The following is a 16,738-nucleotide window of genomic DNA, read 5'->3' on the forward strand; positions in this document are numbered from 1 at the left end:
TGGTTGTTCTGTAGTTTAGTTGTAATTTTGATGTGGTTGTGGGAGGATGCAAGCACAGTGCTCACCTCCTCCATCATCTTGACCGGAAACCAGATTCCTTTTTGTGACAGCTACATCAACATTATAACTGTAAGTTCAATTATATTAAGTAACATAGTATTTGGTTTTTCAACTTTTAGAATCAGCTTATCCTGGATACTAAAACTGTGTCCAAAGTATAACTGACAGAAGTTGGGAGGTAAAGGGGCACATAATATTAATAGTTAATTTTACATGTCAACTTGGCTAGATAGTGACTAGCTATTTGGTCAAACACTAGTCTAGATCTTCATCTCACATACTAGAATATCAGAGATACTACCCTCGATATGTAGAACAAAAAGGAGGTTTATATTACCAGGCGACCAAGAGAGAACTATAAATAACTATCAAAACCAGCAGATGGAGGGGGAGGTATAATGAATGATAGTGTATATATCTAGATGATCATCTCTCACATTTCTGGAAATTTGAGAAGTGGAAAACTCAAGAGACAGTACTTTGTAAGTATACGGTTTATAGTCAGAAAAATTAGAAACAAAGACAATTTAAAGAGGTTCCTCTTGGAAGCAGGACGAGGGGAAGAGAGCAGTAGGGTGGGGAAGAATTATTCATGGGAAGCTCTTCTTTTCCGTATTTTCAAAGCCATGTCAATGTATTTTAAACTGGGATAGCAGAGAAAGAAAATGTATACTTATGTTTCCAGACCCAGATCTAATATTGCCTACTGTAGTACCAACTTCCCTGGTTAAATTAGCCCCTCACGCTCCTGTGCTACTCGAGCACTAGTCCTCCATTATCAGACCTCTCACATTTTACACATCTATTTAGCTTCCAATTACTCTGAATTATTTAAAAGGCAGTATTTTATTCATCTTTGCTTCCACATCAGATCTTAAATAACTATTGAATGGATGAAAATATAAATTACTGTTTTAGAGCAAAGGCTTTGGGAAGCTGCCAGATCAGGGTTTGATTCCCAGGCCTTTCACTAAACAGCAATGAGACCTTATGTGACCTGAGGTACATTACTAACCTGACTTCCAGCTTTATTACCTATTCTAAAGAGTTATTGTAAGTTTGAAATAACAGACTATAATATCCCTAGCATACTACCAAATGCATGCTGAAATGCTCAAGTCTTTGGTGCCATAGTGAATATCTTAACGCTAAGCTAAATAAGTTAATATAAGATTACTGAAAACAGTACCCTGTCTCTAAAGTTATCCTGTGTTTGCTTCTAGGATCACACTGGACTGACAGGCAGGCACTGACACATTAACAGATTGCTTAATGGTTGATTCCACGCTTAATGCAGGAAATGTCAAGACGAATGTGGAACATGTTGTTATACCAAATAACTAAGGAAGATATCAAAGAAAAGGTTTTCTGTACCTGTATTTTTCACATGAAAATGAATTTTAAAAACTGAAATGAACAAGAAACTTCCACTCCCAGCTAAGATGGAGTAGCTTATGGTAGACCAACTTTCATGTGAAAAACAACCATGAAAGCTGGATAAAACCTCCTATAAATGTGTTTGAAGGAATCAATGGATGGCTGGAGCAAAAAGGGCTTGAGCATCAAGATCTTGGGGAATATGAATCTCTGCTTAGTGAGCTAAAAGTGTGTTGACGCTTTTATCCTTAGATCATTTACTGTTCCTAGGCATGGGGTAAGAGAATGAGAACCCAGAGAAAGGGTCTAAGCAATGGGCAACTGCCAAGAGGCAGAGAAACCAGCAGAGCTCTTGGCAGTATCAAAGGGCATTGAAAGACAAAAATTAGACTGTAGTCTGTTAGAATATTAAATAGGAGAGAGGGGTGGAGAGCTTAGTCAACCACTGTCTGTTTACCCATTAGGATAGTTTCTGAATTCTGAAGTTGTGCAAAATGGCAAGTTAAGAAGCTAAGAAGAAAACCTCTGAATAGAAAAATAAATTTTGGAGACAGTGTCTAGATACTGAGTATACAAGGAATAGAGCTATGGAACTGTCAGGGGTACAGATCCAGTGAACACTCTAGGCTCTCAACTGGAAAATCCCTGGAGGACTATACCCTGTAAGGGGGAAAACAAGGGTAAACCACCAATACAGTCTTAAGAAAACTGTAACCCAGCTTTAATTAATTGGCTCCATCCCTGATTTGGATTAAGCTGACCAATCCTCACTCTGCCTAGTAAAGGAAATGGTGCCCCCTTGGTGTAGGAGGTTATCACCATCCAGAGTCTCTACAATTTGTCATACACAGTGTCCAGCATTCAGTCCAAAATTATAAGGCATACCAACAGAATGGACCAAACGACCAGAAACTGAGGGCGGGTTGGGGGCGGCAATAGAAAGAGAGCCACAGATAATCTAAATCATGGAGTTATAAGACAAGAACTTTTAAATAACTGATTCATTAGTTCAGAAGAAAATGAGAAATAAATTCCCCAGAGAATTAGAATCTATTAAAAATAACCAAGTGGGTATTCTAGAACTAAAAAAATACAAGAACTGAAATTAAGAACTCAATAGATAGGTTTAGCAGCAGAATAGATAAATGAATCAGAAGTTAGATCAATAGAAAATATCTAGTCTGAAGCAGAAGTGGGGAAAGTATGGGAGACACAGAAAAGAGAGCAGGCGACATATGAAACACACTGAAAAGTTCTAACATCCAGATTATTGGAGTCCCAGAGAGAAGAGATAGAAAATGGGGCAGAAACAATATTTGAATAATGTCTGAGAAATTTCCCAAACTGATCAAAGACACCAACCCACAATTTCAAGAAGCTCTATACACCTCAAGCTGGAAAATAACAGAACACTATGCATATCACAGTAAAACTACTGAAAACCAAAACAAGAAAAATATTAAACAGCAGACAGCAGGGAAGAGGAGGGGTGAAAATCACTTTCAAAGGAACAACAGAAGATAGCTGAATTTTCAACAAAAATGGTATAAGACAGAAAATAATGGAATTACAACCTGAAAGTATTTAAAGAAAAACTCCAATGTGTATTTAATAGAAGAGAGAATTAGTAAAGTAGAAAACAGAGTTGTAAAAATTACCCCAAAATGTAGCATACATATAAAAAATATGAAAGGTTAAGAGATAAGAATAGTATGACATAGCCTAATTTACATTTAATCCGAGTTCCAAAAGGAACACGGAAAATATTGAAAGAGAAATTATTTAATAATTTTCCAAAACTGATGAAAGATTATACAGATTCAAGAAACTCAAAATCTCCAACAAGGAAAAAACAAACAAAAAACTAGCATGCCAGTACTTTTTCTGTTGTTTCTCAGCTCATCCTTCTATACGCTGCTGTTATAGTAGAGTTGCAACTTGTAAACTACATTGCCCAGATTCCCTTACCAACTGGCTTCCTGTTAGGTTCTGCCAATAGTGGCATTAGAGGGAAATTAGATGGCAGTAGATAGGTAGCTGTTGCCTTAGACCCAGTGATTTTTTGCATGAGACACAGTTATATATTATGCCACTGAAATTTAGGGTTTATTTTTGTCCTGTGCATAAGCCTATCCTATCCTAATAAAATATGCAAAAAAATTTTTATAAGTCAACCCTTGCACCTCCTATTATATACAAAAATAAAACCCAGGTGTGTTGAAGACATAAATGAAAAAGACAAGATTATAATGCATTTAGAAAAGAATACAGGAAATATCTCATGATCTTGGGGTACAAAAGAATATCTTAAGATATAAAAAGCGTAAATCAAAAAGGAAAAACTTGATAAACTAGACATAAAAATTAGTAACTTCTGTTCATCAAAAGACAGACCTAAGAATGAAAAGACAAACTAGAAAAAAGATAACTGCAAAACATACAAACAAGAGTTTGTGTCCATGATGTATTAAAAATGCCTATGAATCAGTAAGAAGACTTGAATAGACACATAAAGAAACCTAAAGATGAATACACATACAAAAAGGTATTCAACATCATTAAAACAATCATGTTAAAATTAATATTACACATGTAACAAGCTAACCAAAATTCAAAAGTATGACAATACCAATATTGGAGAAGGTTGGGATAACATGAACCCTCATTTGCTCTTGGTGAAAATATGCATAACCACTCTGGAATACATTATACGGTCAAGTTGAAGACTCACCTAGTAAGACTCTGCATTTCCACTTCTAGATATGTATTCTACAGAAATGTGTGTTTGTGTGTACCCAGAATTATGTATAAAAATGCAAATGGCATTACTGGTACTATACAAAGACTGACACCAACTCAAATATCTATCAATAGTATATTGGCTATATTAGGTATCATCCTACAATATACATTAACAAAACAATGACTATATAAATTAAAACAAACTATATCTATAGAACAATATGGATGAATCTTAAAAATAACTGCTGAAGAAGCCACACACCCCCAAAAATATACTTTGATTCCATTTACAAAAAGTTCAAAAATCAAAGAAAACAAAATGACTACTTAATTAGGGATACAGACACAGATAGTAAAACTACAAAGAAAAGCAAAGGATTGACTGCCACAAAACAGTAGACAATGGTTACCACCAAAGTACAGAGGGCGGGGGCAAGGCAGGGCAGGAGATGTGATCCCGGAGAGGCTCCCAAGGGGCCCCTGAGCTGTGCATCTGAGAATGATTTGGGTGCTGGTGACACGGTGTTCGTGCTCATCTTCATATTCTTTAAACTGTACATCTATATCACAAACAATTCTGCGTGTCTCAACATTTAAAAACAAATTTCAGATTATAACAGCATCACAATCGTGAATGTACACGATCTCTATGTTCTCTGGGAGGCAAGGAGAAACTATTTCCCTCACTTTCCAGAAAGGACACTAAAGCTCGGAGGAGATGTAAGTGTTGAAACCACATCTAGTCCCCAAGGTCAGGGTTTTGCCACTGAAGTATTCATCACCCAGGCTCTGCCTCCACAGAGAGGCACAGGAAATGGTGAATTTCAGAAAAACTCCCCCATCTTAAAAAATACTCCAAATAAAGCTCTTTAAGACTACTGGCAGGGACATTTTATTTTTTGGTTAAAGCCACATTTATAGAAATGCCATAAAAACAAACATGTAAACAAGATATCAGAACTTTGGTTCACTGAAACATCTCACACCTAAAATGTCTGAGGTACAGAAGCACCTTGCCAGGTGCTGGAGCCCAACTCTGCTGCAGCCGCTCTGACCCGAGATGGCACAAGCTGACCAGAGAGGCTGGGGCCAAGGTCACCCAGGACCCTCCCCTTTCTGCTTTCTCTGCTCCAGACAAACATTCGCTACTCCAAAGACCTGCCTGACGGGGGCTGGAACATACAAAGGTGTCTGTCACGTTGAACTTGAAGACAAAGAGCTGTGGGGCCAGGAAGAGGAAGGGCAGAAAAGGATGTCAGTCGACTTCTGTTGATCCACACGGTCTCAAGAACTCCTGGCCTCGTTCATGGAACCACTTATTGGAGACTGTGAACAAACAGAAAGTATGTTACTTTCTCCTGTTGGTTAGCTCGGAACCCCAAATTAACGACTCCTTCATGATGACTCCTGCACTGGGCCCTGGGAATCAGATGTACAACATGGTCTCAGGCCTCAAGTTGCTCAGGAGCTGGTTAGGAAGACAGATGTATAGACAGATAATTGTAAAAAAGTCTGCCGGTGATGAGATACATGTGTGTAAAGTTGCCATGGAAACAGAGCCAAAGGGCACCTTACCACGTGGGAGAAGAAGAGACCCCAGGGCTGGAATATGGAGCTGAATAGGAGTGTCCAGGGGAAAAGATGGACAGACCACGATGGTTCCTATGCCAAGGGGGTCCAGGAAGTAGGAATAGGATGAGAAACGCATCAAGGCATGAACCACCCTGGTGTGCATTAAGGACCCCAAACCCCTTGAAATGACTGGAATGTGGTGGGTGGGAACTGAGGCAGGAGATGAGGATGAGGAAGGCTGTCGGGACTGTGGAGGGCCTGGACATCAACCTTAGGAGCTGTGGGCCAGCAGATACAATCTGTGTGCTGTGGTGCTAGCATGTCTGTCACCGAAAGCTGTGCCTCAAATGCACATGAAATCATGATTTCATTCCTCAATATAGTCTCTTTCACAACGAATAAAACAAATTTATTCTGATGCACTACTGAAATCGTAGAACTTTTTAAACATAATTTTCAATTAAAAGTAATACACACACTTAAAGAAATCAAATTGTCTACAAAGCTTATAATGATAAACAGCAATCTCCTACCTACCCCTTCCCATCACCAATCCCCAGAGAATATTAACTTCTTTAGTTGTTTCTTCTGACATTTATCTTCATTTTTCTAAATAACATGCTTATAGTGCTACTTCTTAACTTTCAGTTTTGCAATTTTTACACTACCCCTAAAACACATACTTATTCCCTCCTGTTTTCCTATCGTGTTTCCCCAAAAATAAGACCTCATACTAAGGTTTGCTCCAAAAGACGCATTAGGGCTTATGTTCAGGGGATGTCATCCTGAAAAATCACGCTAGGGCTTATTTTCTGGTTAGGTCTTATTTTCTGGGAAACATGGTAATATAGTTAAATCACAAGTTTTAGTTAAATTAATACTCAGTGTTTACATTATAAATATTGCTCACATATGAGCCACCTAATAGATTACCTCTCCTTTCTTGTACAACATTTTCTTTTCCTTCAAGTTAGCAATTGCCTCATTTTCTTTTTCATTTGTTGAATTTTCTGTGACCCTATCACTATTTATCCCTAAAACTCCCCAGGAGGGCTACAAACTCATCTCTTTGCAATCACTTCCTATTATATCCTGGTTCAAGCCTCTCCATAGCTCACCACAGCTGCTTCCAGAACAAGGCTCAAACTTCAGCCTCTGCACTTTGGTCCCAGCCTCAAGCCTTATCTCTTGGCCCCTGTTCCACAGGCCTCCTCTTATCCAAGTGACAAAGGCAGCCAGTCCCCACACCTATGATGCTGGCTTTAGCCTGTGCCTTGTTCCATGTGGTTGCTTGCCTGGGACACCCCTGCTCTCTCTGATTCCAGGTCTCTCCCACTGCTTCTCAGAACCCTTGCCAGAGGCCACTCCTCTCAGGAGCCAACCTGGACCTCCCCTGCTTGGGCAGCTATTCTTCCCTGGGGTTTCCTCAGCTATCTTGGCATCTCTGAGAGTGATCCCAAATGGTTGTCTTGGCACATAACCAGCTGACTGAACAGCTACATAGCTGGATGGGACTACCAGTCAGCAAAAGAAAAAAAAAAAAAAACATAAAAAAGGGAGAGAGTCTTGGCTTTGTGAAACTCTTGACAGCAGTTGTCTGCCAGCTCAGAGTCTAAGGTCAACCACTAAAGCCCAGGCTGAGGCCACCAAGGCCAACACCATGCCTTAAGCCACTCACCCCACTTGCAGCCCACAAGTACGGGGCAGGCAGCATGTCTCGTTCGGTAGTCACCTTCCCCACTCCTGAGGAGATTGTACCAGAATACTGCTGTGCCCTGGGAAAAAGAGATGGCCTGTGAGACAATGTCCTTAAAGACTGGGCGCAAGGACCTGACCCCGAGCACCACATAGCCCCTCCCTGAGCAGAAACACCCTCACTTTCATGTGTATAGAGGACAGGGCTCTGGGACTCCAGCAGTAGAGAAGGCACCTACCCTACACGTGGAGTGGATGTCTGGGAATGCACCTGCCTACGAAGGGACCAACCTCCCCACCCCTTTTTCCCAGATGAAAGCTGAGGCCACAAGGTCAGAGTTCAGGCAGGAAGGGGCTAAGGCCCCTCAGGGCGACTCAAGCAGGCTGGGGAATGGGACTGGGGATATGGAGCCCCCACAAGAACCAGAACTTACCTTCTTAGGCCAAATTGCAGCCCCCAGATCAGGAAAGACGGTGGCACCCCCAGCTTCTACATCACTCATCTGGGAATACAAGGCATGGAGCTTGACCCAAGGTTCTCAGAGCAACTGAGCCACAAAGGACATGACAAGGCATGCAGATCAGCCTCCTCTGAGCATGAGCAGCTTGGAGATCTGCTCCTCGGCCAGCCCTTCAAAGGCTCTTCCCACGCCCTGCGCCTCCCCCACACATTAACCCTGCTTAATTTGTGTGGTTCATCAGGACAGTCTCCATGCCGTGGGTACTCGAGAGCTGCAGGCCTTCAGGAGACCCACATCCCAGCTGTCCTCAGATGGGAACAAACCAAGTCTGTACTCGGACAATGCCTGCCAACGCCCCACCCACTGGACCCCCATCCAGCCTGGGCCTTGCCTAAGCCACCGTACGCCATGAGCTGCCCTGACCGGGAGCTCTCTGATGCGTCCAACACCATCTGTGGCTCCCACTGTGGGCTCCGTTTCTTTGGCTCTAATATCTTGCTGCTCCATTTAGACCCTCACCGGCCCAAAGCAGCGCCTTCCCCAGGGCCATCTGGGTGGGCAGGTAGGGCCCTATCTGTCCAGAGGCCCCAAACCAAACAGAACACAAATTCCATGGAAACGAGTCTGCACTCGTGCCCGCAGAGTGTGCCTCAACTCATGTCCAAAGCACCACTTGTTTCTCATCTGGCGCTCTCACTTCAAGTTTTCTGCCTATATATAACGTAATAACATTTGGAGCTAATAAATATTTCCACAGGACACATACCAGACACACTGAAGGGCACTTGGCAGACATGGAAAATGAATAAGATGAAAACCCCTGATGGCCACAGCCCTGGAGATCAAATCCGGACTCTTTCCTAGAACCCGAGGCCCTCTCAGTCTCACCAGCCTCTCCCTCCAGCCGCTCTCAACTTATGTGCTGCCTCTGAGCCATCAGCCTTTTTCTATTTTTCCAACATCCCACACGCTCCTTCCCTCTTCCAGGTCTCCACACACTCTTTCCTCTACCAGAAACCAAATTCCACCAACTAATTTCCATTCAACCTTCAAGTCTCAATATTGACATGTGACTTCCCAAGGGAGGCCTTCTCTGAGCCCTAACCCTGAGCTACTTCTTCAAAGCACTTGTCACCATGGTGACTAAACAATTACCTCTCCTCTGTTTAAAGTAAGGCTCTCCTCTTACCCTGTTTCCCCGAAAATAAGACCTAGCCGGACCATCAGCTCTAATGCGTCTTCTGGAGCAAAAATTAATAAGACCCGGTTTTATGTTATGCCATGTTATGTTAAACCTAGTTTTATATTATAGTAAAATAAGACCGGGTCTTATATTAATTTTTTGCTCCAAAACACGCATTAGAGCTGATGGTCCAGCTAGGTCTTATTTTCGGGGAAACACAGTAGACCGTAAGCCTTCAAAAGAGACCGCACATGTCCTGCTCACCAGCATGTCCCCAGCACATAAAACTTAAATGAGAAACCAAAAGAAAAAAGGGACTCAGGCTTCTGTCTCTACGTTTGACAGCTTCTATGCCTCTTTAGAGCTGGCTCCCTCAGCATAGGGGAGAGGAAACTATTCTCCAGGTGAGAGGTAAACCTAACTGGCCTGTGGCTGGAACACAAGCAGCAGGTGGGAGGCACCTCCCTCTGCTGCCAAGGAGGGAACCTTCCAGGGCATCCATGCCAGAAATTCAGACTAGCACTGGTCCCATCAAAAAGGAGCCAGGGATGTGAAAGTCTTGGGGGTAGGGAGTGCCCACAGATGGAAACAAAGGCCAACTCTCTACTCTAGCCCAGAAGGGTGATGCGGGCCAAAAGCGCCCAACCACTGAGCAATGCTGGCGGTACCTGTCCTGATAGGAGTGGGGACGAGAGCATCCTAGACCCAGGCTCCCCTTAAGGCCCACACACTGCACACATCATACTCACGTAGTTTAAGAATGTGGCCACACGATTCCCCGTCCCTAAATGCTTGAAAACATCTTGCTCATCGTTCTATAAAATTAAGTGAGAGTGAACAGGCAGGCCTGGACCCGATACTTACATAGTTAAGAAACGTCGCTAACCTATTCCCCTCCGTTTTCAGGCCGTTGTCAAAAGGTCGCTGCAACAAACAACAACTTTCACCCAAGTTTGCAACTGACTTCACCCACCACCCACAGGACTGGGGTCAAAAGGGTCAGGGAAGGTAATAAGTGTGTGGTCCCTACATCAGCTGGACCATGGGCCAAGGCTGCCAATAAACCCTGGCAGGGCATCGGGGGAGAGCAGTAGGAACAGCTTTCACAGACCTAGTGAGGCCTTCTGCTTTAGAGTCAAGGCAAAGAACAACAGGGCCAGGCAGGAAGAACACTCCCCCATCACAGGGGAACAGCCAGGCTACTCTGCAGGCCCTGTGGATCCAGATTCGGGCTTCTTCAGTAACAAAGAGTTGGCCCTGGTGAGGTTGGGGAACCTGATATAGAGGCTAAAGTGCTTCTAGAAGCTCCAGCCTTCTCAACACAGCTGGAGCAGGGCCCTTTGAAGCACCAGTGATCAGGGCCTTACCCTAGAGAAGTCAAAATGTGGCTCGTACTGTCCTCCCATTCCGTAATTAGCAACCTGGTGGGAAATAACAGGTTGGACCTTGTTAGCAGCACGAACAACCCTGAGGCCCATCTCTCCCGGGGTACTGTCCATCTCTCCAAGGGTACTGTCTCTCCAGGTAACAACCAGAACCCCCAAGACCAGCCTTGCTAAGGTAGAGTATCTATGCCTGGGCAGCACAGGCAGAGCTAAGGCTGCAGCCAGAGGATGAGTAAGGCTGTAGCACAAATGTGGCTTCCCAAACTGAACCAGATGGGCCACCCGCCTGTCACCACTGGGAAGCTCCAGCTCTTCGGGGTAGCCGAGGGAGGCAGCGGAGGGAGCCCTAGGAGCAGGCCCTGGCCTGGGCCCTATTTGTTGGGGAGATAATGAGAAGGGAATCCAGAGGAAAGCCAACAACAAATGCAAGATTGGGATTTGTTTTTTTAATGCTAGTTTGGGAGCTACTCAGTGCCTGGCACTACTCCTGCCACCTCTGTCACAGTGCCCCAGGAGCTGTTCCTGCTCAGGCTCAGCAGGGCTCACATATCCTCACACCCCCCAGGGGCCCACTAAGGGGAGTACTTCTGCAACCAAGTGAAGCAGCAGGATGCAGGCAGCTGGCCACAGGGTGGCCAAGAACTGCTGCCCTACTTTGGAAGCCCCAGCAGGAGCCTGGACCCAGAATAGGACCTGAGCCACCTCAGCTACAGCAACTACCAGGCGTCATTAATTGGATTAGAAAATTGTAAATGCCTTTGTGAACAGTTTACCAGCAAATGCAAGTCCTAAATCACAACAGTTATTTTATATTTAGCAGCTAGAAAGAGACGACGTTCAAGGTGAAGTGCACGATCTGCTGGTCGATCAAATGGCAGCACCAATGTCCATCTGGGAACACTTGGCTACTGTGTCTTACTAAAACCCTAAAAACTTTGGGGCTCACCTATTATTAGTCCTCAGAAAACTGGTAGTTTTAGTGTAACCTTTTTGGCGATTCCAATAGTTAGGTGAGAGAGGCTGCAAAACTGGCAATAATGGAGGACCTTAGACATGTAGGAAAGCAAGGGAGGTGGGTTTCACAAGAGAGGAAATCTTCGTGTTGGAGCACAAACAATATTTGTCTAATGTGATGAAGTGTAGAATTGGGGCAGTATGATTTTTCAGTTTCCACAAAAATAAAAATTTTGATATGAAGAATCAGTGGATGAAAAAACACTGTCATCCACTGCTTCAGCCTTCAAGATTCCCACACCGAAAACACCTAGAAATCCTGTCAGCTGTGTCAGAGGCCTGGATCAGCAGGTGGCCCTACGGCTGGAGGTGGTGCGTCTGAGGGACGTGCCAGAACGGCTGAGGAAGTGACAGTACAAATGCTTTTTCTTTAGATCCACTCTCATCAAGAACTTAAAAGTTTAAACAGACTATGTTTAGTGTGCTACTACACTCAGGAAAATTCGATCATTGTTTGTTGCTGGAGCTGCAGAGCACAGCTGCATTTTCCAACACTCCCACTTGTTGGGTGGAGTGCTTCCACTTTCAGATCTCAGGTAGCAAAAGAAGCGGCATTGCTCCAGCTGGCTCACCTTTTAACAGTTGGGGAATCATTGTACCTACACTCTTTAATACTATCCCAAATAATGCAAATGTCATGGAAACTTCTGGATTTGCAGCAATCAGATGTACTGTCTGGACAAATTCCAGTTCCCAGAATCACACCTTAATAACAAGCAACTGGACATTAACACTGATTCCTCTGAGGAGGCATTCACTTGAATCTTTAGATTTGTTGTTACAAAAGCAGAGAAGTCAGTCACCTAAAGACATGGATTTTTATGATACTGAGATCAGAGTGAAGGACAAAATAAAGTGGTTAGAAATCACTTTTTTGGTGAGGCTGAGACATCGAGTCAGAAGTGTCTTCAATCTTGGAGAATTCTAGCAGTGTAGCTTCTCTTCCTCTATCTGGCCCTCACCCAATTCACAAGAAAACCTCAACTGCCCTTTTTTTCTTCTAAATAATCTATAGCAAATACATCAACGGCAGCTGCAACAGGCAGAAGAGCCAGTTCCCTTGCAGAAGCCTGCGGCATTCCCACAGGGACCCTGGCGTGAAGGCAGGTGGCTAGACATTTACCACACTGCAAGTGGTCCGTGTGGAATGTACGCTTAGAGAAGCCCAGGTTCCTGTCCCCTAGACCACATAGGATCAGAGCTTTCAACACTGCTGGCTGGCAAAGGAAACACCAAAGACAGCTCCTAGAAGAAGAAAGCAAACAAAAATGGTGTCTCAGCCCCTTGGCAGTGGTCTGGATCTTCCAGAAGAGCCTTGACTATAAGAGTCCCTCCACTGGGAGGGCTGACATTCAGATCTCCATCATCCGTTGAGCTACAACATGATGAGAGGCCAGATGACATGAGGCCAGGGTTGTGGCAGAGAAGTCAGTCCAAGCACAATGGTGCTGTCTTCTGGGGCGACATGTGAGACAGGGCCCAGAAGGTGCAGCGGGGAGGCCAGCCAGGCGACAGGGGCACAGGTTGTGTCGACTCTTTTCAGCCCCTTGGTCCATGGTATGCAATCAGCCAATCAAGCAGAATGTCGTCCCGACCAGGACCACAAGAGTCCTAGCGCCAGCTCTGATGTGCAGGAAGCAGTGGCAGATAGCTTCACAACAAAACCTTGCTCCAGGAACATACAAAGCGTGACAACGCCAACAGGCCTGCACCGAGTGCACTGAGAGCCCTTATGGCTCTTGGAATGAGGTGTTCTCACACATAAGGAAGCAGGAGATGTGGCAGAAGTCCTTTATCAGTGTGCTTGTCTGAAGAACTTACTTAAAAACTAGGCTTAACACCTCAACACTAAGTTGAGTTGAACTGAAAAGATTACATAAAGTTTTCAGAAGACTATGAGGTAATCAACATGTTTTGAGAAACTGGTGGACTTCACACAAATCCATAAAGATTGGCTTCAAATTTGGTTTTCTGATTGCTGACACAGCTATGGGGGGCGGGGGGAGTGCTGATTTGCTTGGGTGTGTCCAAGGCAAAAGTTCAGAGAATCTCTTCCAAATGATCTTCAGTTCAATACTCTAATGAGATCTAGAGTTGATCAGACCCAAATGCCAAAGATGAACAGTGTGATCCTTAAATACACAGGAATTCTGGCCAAACAGATCCAGGAGACTCTAGAAAAAGGCCGGTGAAACTTCTCCAGCAGTGTCTCAGGCCATCAGAAGTTCCAATGTTCAGAAGGGAGCACGGCCAGTGCTGACTTGAACTCAGCAGACCGAGGATTCATTATTAGGAGCTTCACCTAAAACTTTTTAGCACGATGCTGCCATATGTCTTCACAATCACCTCTGAAATAGGCAGGAAGCCAGGGATCCATGGGGTACCTTGAAAAGAGCACTCCACCATCACCAGCCAACCGGTCCAGGCCTCTCACTTTGACCAATGTAGCACAGAACACTTTACCTCCAAGTGCATTTGACTAGAACTCAACCATGACCTCTAGAGATACGATATGTACAGCTCTCCTAGAGGGGTCCCTGGAACAACCCAGGATGTCAGCTTCTGTAGTCAAAGAGATGGGAATGGGCCTACTATGCCCACCACTCATCCCTAGCTCCTAGAATGGTACCTGGGCACACAGACAATACTCAGTCGGTATTTGTGCATGCTAACTGTTGAATGCCAGCAGGCATGCTCAATTTCTAGCTTCCCAATATGAGGTCGCTCCATAGTCACAGCCTTGAGCATTCAGTTTGTTGGGCAAGCCTCCCTAGGCCTGGCCCTGGGCACCGTGGGAGACCATCCAGGCAGAAGTACCCCCTCCCACCCCGGGGTCCCAGGGACCGGCCATACCTGCAACAATTCTGCAGTCTTTACTGTGAGCCCCGTGATGTGCTGCATCCGAAGATTCAGTCGAGCCACAACCGGGTCATCATTCTCCTCTAGCCAGGAGCTAAGCCAGAGGAGAGGAGAGAGCGGTAAGGAAGGCAGGCGAGGATGAGGGCCTGCACTCTCTCCAGGGTCAGTGCCAGCACTGCCAGGCAGTACAGGGTGAGTGCGCGAAGTGGGGGAGGTGCCAGCAGGTGGGACCAGCCAAGCCACCCTCCCTTGGGAGTCGTGGGGTAGGGGCTGGGAGGCCCTGGAGTTGGGGCTTGAGCAGTCACCCTGCCACCATCACCTTTGCTAACCTTTTGGAAACCCTGTAGCTGGCGACAGTGAGGACACCTGTCTTGGGATCACGAACAGTGGCTCGTGCAAGCTGGAAGGCAGGAAGAGAGGGCAGACTTATCCTTCTTTGCCTTGAGTGTTTCCCTGGAGAGACTGGGACCAGATTTGCCAGTCAGGCCAGTGGGAGAAGACGCTTCACAGGCAGTGGCTCTTATCCAAGGCCCCGGGATCCGGCAAGCCAGGCCAGAGGAGTAGTCTGAGGCTTCCACATGTCTGTTCTGCTGTCAGACCCTAGCCACTGTCCTGCTCGGTCACTGCCCACCCCTGCTCCTACCCAGGTCCGTGTTGTCTGCAGAATTATGCCTGCGGAGTCTGCTTTGTGCATCCACTCACCTGCCTGGACAGCCCCTTTCTCACCAGGCCGACACACCCCCTGCCTGAGCACAGCGGAGCTTGGCTGTTCCCACCGCATTCACACTGTGCTACCAACCCTGAGCCTCAACCCTGCACGCTGCCCTCAACTTGGTCAAGTCCACCATCCATCTGAACTTTGGTGGCCTCCTCTGCCAAGAAACCTACCCAAACACTGGGCTCCTGCTGCTACAGGAGCAAACACGGGAAGCAGTTTTCACTCCCTCAGGAGCCTTGCAAGGTCAGATGACAAAATCAGGAAAGGACTCTACAAGTCGAAATAAGTGAACTGCTGCCCGGAAGCCACCCACCCCACATACACGGTCTGACAATTAAGTTCACAAACTTGTTGCAGCGATGTCGCTAACCTTTTTTGATATCAGAGGGATTATTCATTATGAATTTGTACCAACTGGACAGTTAACCAAGTTTATTATTTGGAAGTGCTGGAAAGGTTGCATGAAAAAGTTAAGACAAAACGACCTGAACTTTTCGCCAACAATTCACAGGTCTTGCATCACGACAATGGACCCGCTCACACAGCACTTGTTTGCAAGGAGTTTGGAACACCCTCCCTACTCACCTGCTCTGGCCCCCAGTGACTTCTTTCTTTACCCGAAGATAAAGGAAACATTGAAAGGAAGACATTTTGATGACATTCAGGACATCAAGGGTAATACAACGACAGCTCTGATGGCCATTCCAGAAAGAGTTCCAAAATTGCTTTGAAGGGTGGACTAGGTACTGGCGTCGGTGCATAGCTTCCCAAGGGGAGTACTTCGAAGGTGGCCATAGTGATATTCAGCAATGAGGTGTGTAGCACTTCTCCTAGGATGTGTTCGCGAACTTAATTGTCACCCCTCGTACACACGTCTCTCTCTCTCACACACACACACACACACACACACACACACACACAGTCCCACCTACTTCATCTCCCCCAGTCTCCACAGACAGGCGCAGTGGTACTCCCAGGAAGGACCTGCTGCCCAGAGCCAGCCCCAGTGCTTCAGCTGCAGACTGTCCTAATCGCCTCACATGGGTGGGACCACAGACCCAGACAGCCCCACCCCAACAGCACTTCCCTGGAATTTCAATAAATATTTAATGAGTGCCTACTACGTGCCTGGCACTATGCTGGGTGACCAGGACATGGTCCCTGACCTCATGCAACTCAGTCAAGTGGAGAAGCAGAAAACAACCTGGGTAATTGCCACATAGCATGGGAAGAGCTGGTAAGCTTAACGTCTGTGGGAGCTCAGTCTGTAGGGTCAAAAATGGTTTCCTGCAGGAGGGACCACCTAGCTGAGACTTGAAAGGTAGTAGGAGTTAGCCAAGTGGGGGAGCATTACAGGAAGAGGGAAGAACAGCAATGCAGAGGCCCAGGGATGAAGATGGGAGTGGCACTGTAACTGTGGATTAGAAGTCAGAGGTAAGAGAACAGGCTGATGAGGTAAGTGGGGGCTGGGCCTAGATGTGACCTTGCGGCCAATGAAAACCAGGGAAGGCTTTATGCAAGGGAGGGACACTCACTATCTGAATGTAACAAGCATCCCTGTGGATGCCTCATGGAAAGCTAAGGAGGGACCAGAGTCGGAACGAGCAGGCCAGTGAGGTCAAGGCAGAAGTCAGGGCAAGAGGTGGTGGTGGCCTGGGCAGAGGTGGCGGAA

At 45.7% G+C, this 16,738-nt stretch overlaps 1 protein-coding gene across 9 annotated transcripts in view; it reads right to left on the reverse strand.

Moving 5' to 3' along the window:
* Positions 1-5,047: 5,047 nt before the first annotated feature.
* P4HA2 (prolyl 4-hydroxylase subunit alpha 2) overlaps positions 5,048-16,738 on the reverse strand; it is a 33,153-nt gene continuing 21,462 nt past the window's right edge. For 5 of the 9 annotated variants that reach the window (XM_019756119.3, XM_019756118.3, XM_074313481.2 and 2 more), the window contains 7 exons: positions 14,678-14,748; positions 14,343-14,442; positions 10,458-10,511; positions 9,840-9,905; positions 7,881-7,949; positions 7,430-7,526; positions 5,048-5,505 (listed from right to left, as the gene is read on the reverse strand). In XM_019756119.3, the coding sequence (XP_019611678.2) occupies positions 5,435-5,505; positions 7,430-7,526; positions 7,881-7,949; positions 9,840-9,905; positions 10,458-10,511; positions 14,343-14,442; positions 14,678-14,748 (528 nt within the window). In that variant the 3' untranslated portion in view covers positions 5,048-5,434. Of the gene's footprint in view, positions 5,506-7,429; positions 7,527-7,880; positions 7,950-9,839; positions 9,906-9,954; positions 10,015-10,457; positions 10,512-14,342; positions 14,443-14,677; positions 14,749-16,738 lie in introns of all 9 variants that reach the window. The other 4 variants (XM_074313482.2, XM_019756124.3, XM_074313483.2 and 1 more) reach the window with 2 other exon arrangements.

The sequence above is a fragment of the Rhinolophus sinicus genome, chromosome 5 (assembly GCF_057876585.1).
Source record: "Rhinolophus sinicus isolate RSI-liver-muscle chromosome 5, RSI-T2T, whole genome shotgun sequence".
In the NCBI taxonomy this organism is placed as follows: Eukaryota; Metazoa; Chordata; class Mammalia; order Chiroptera; family Rhinolophidae; genus Rhinolophus; species Rhinolophus sinicus.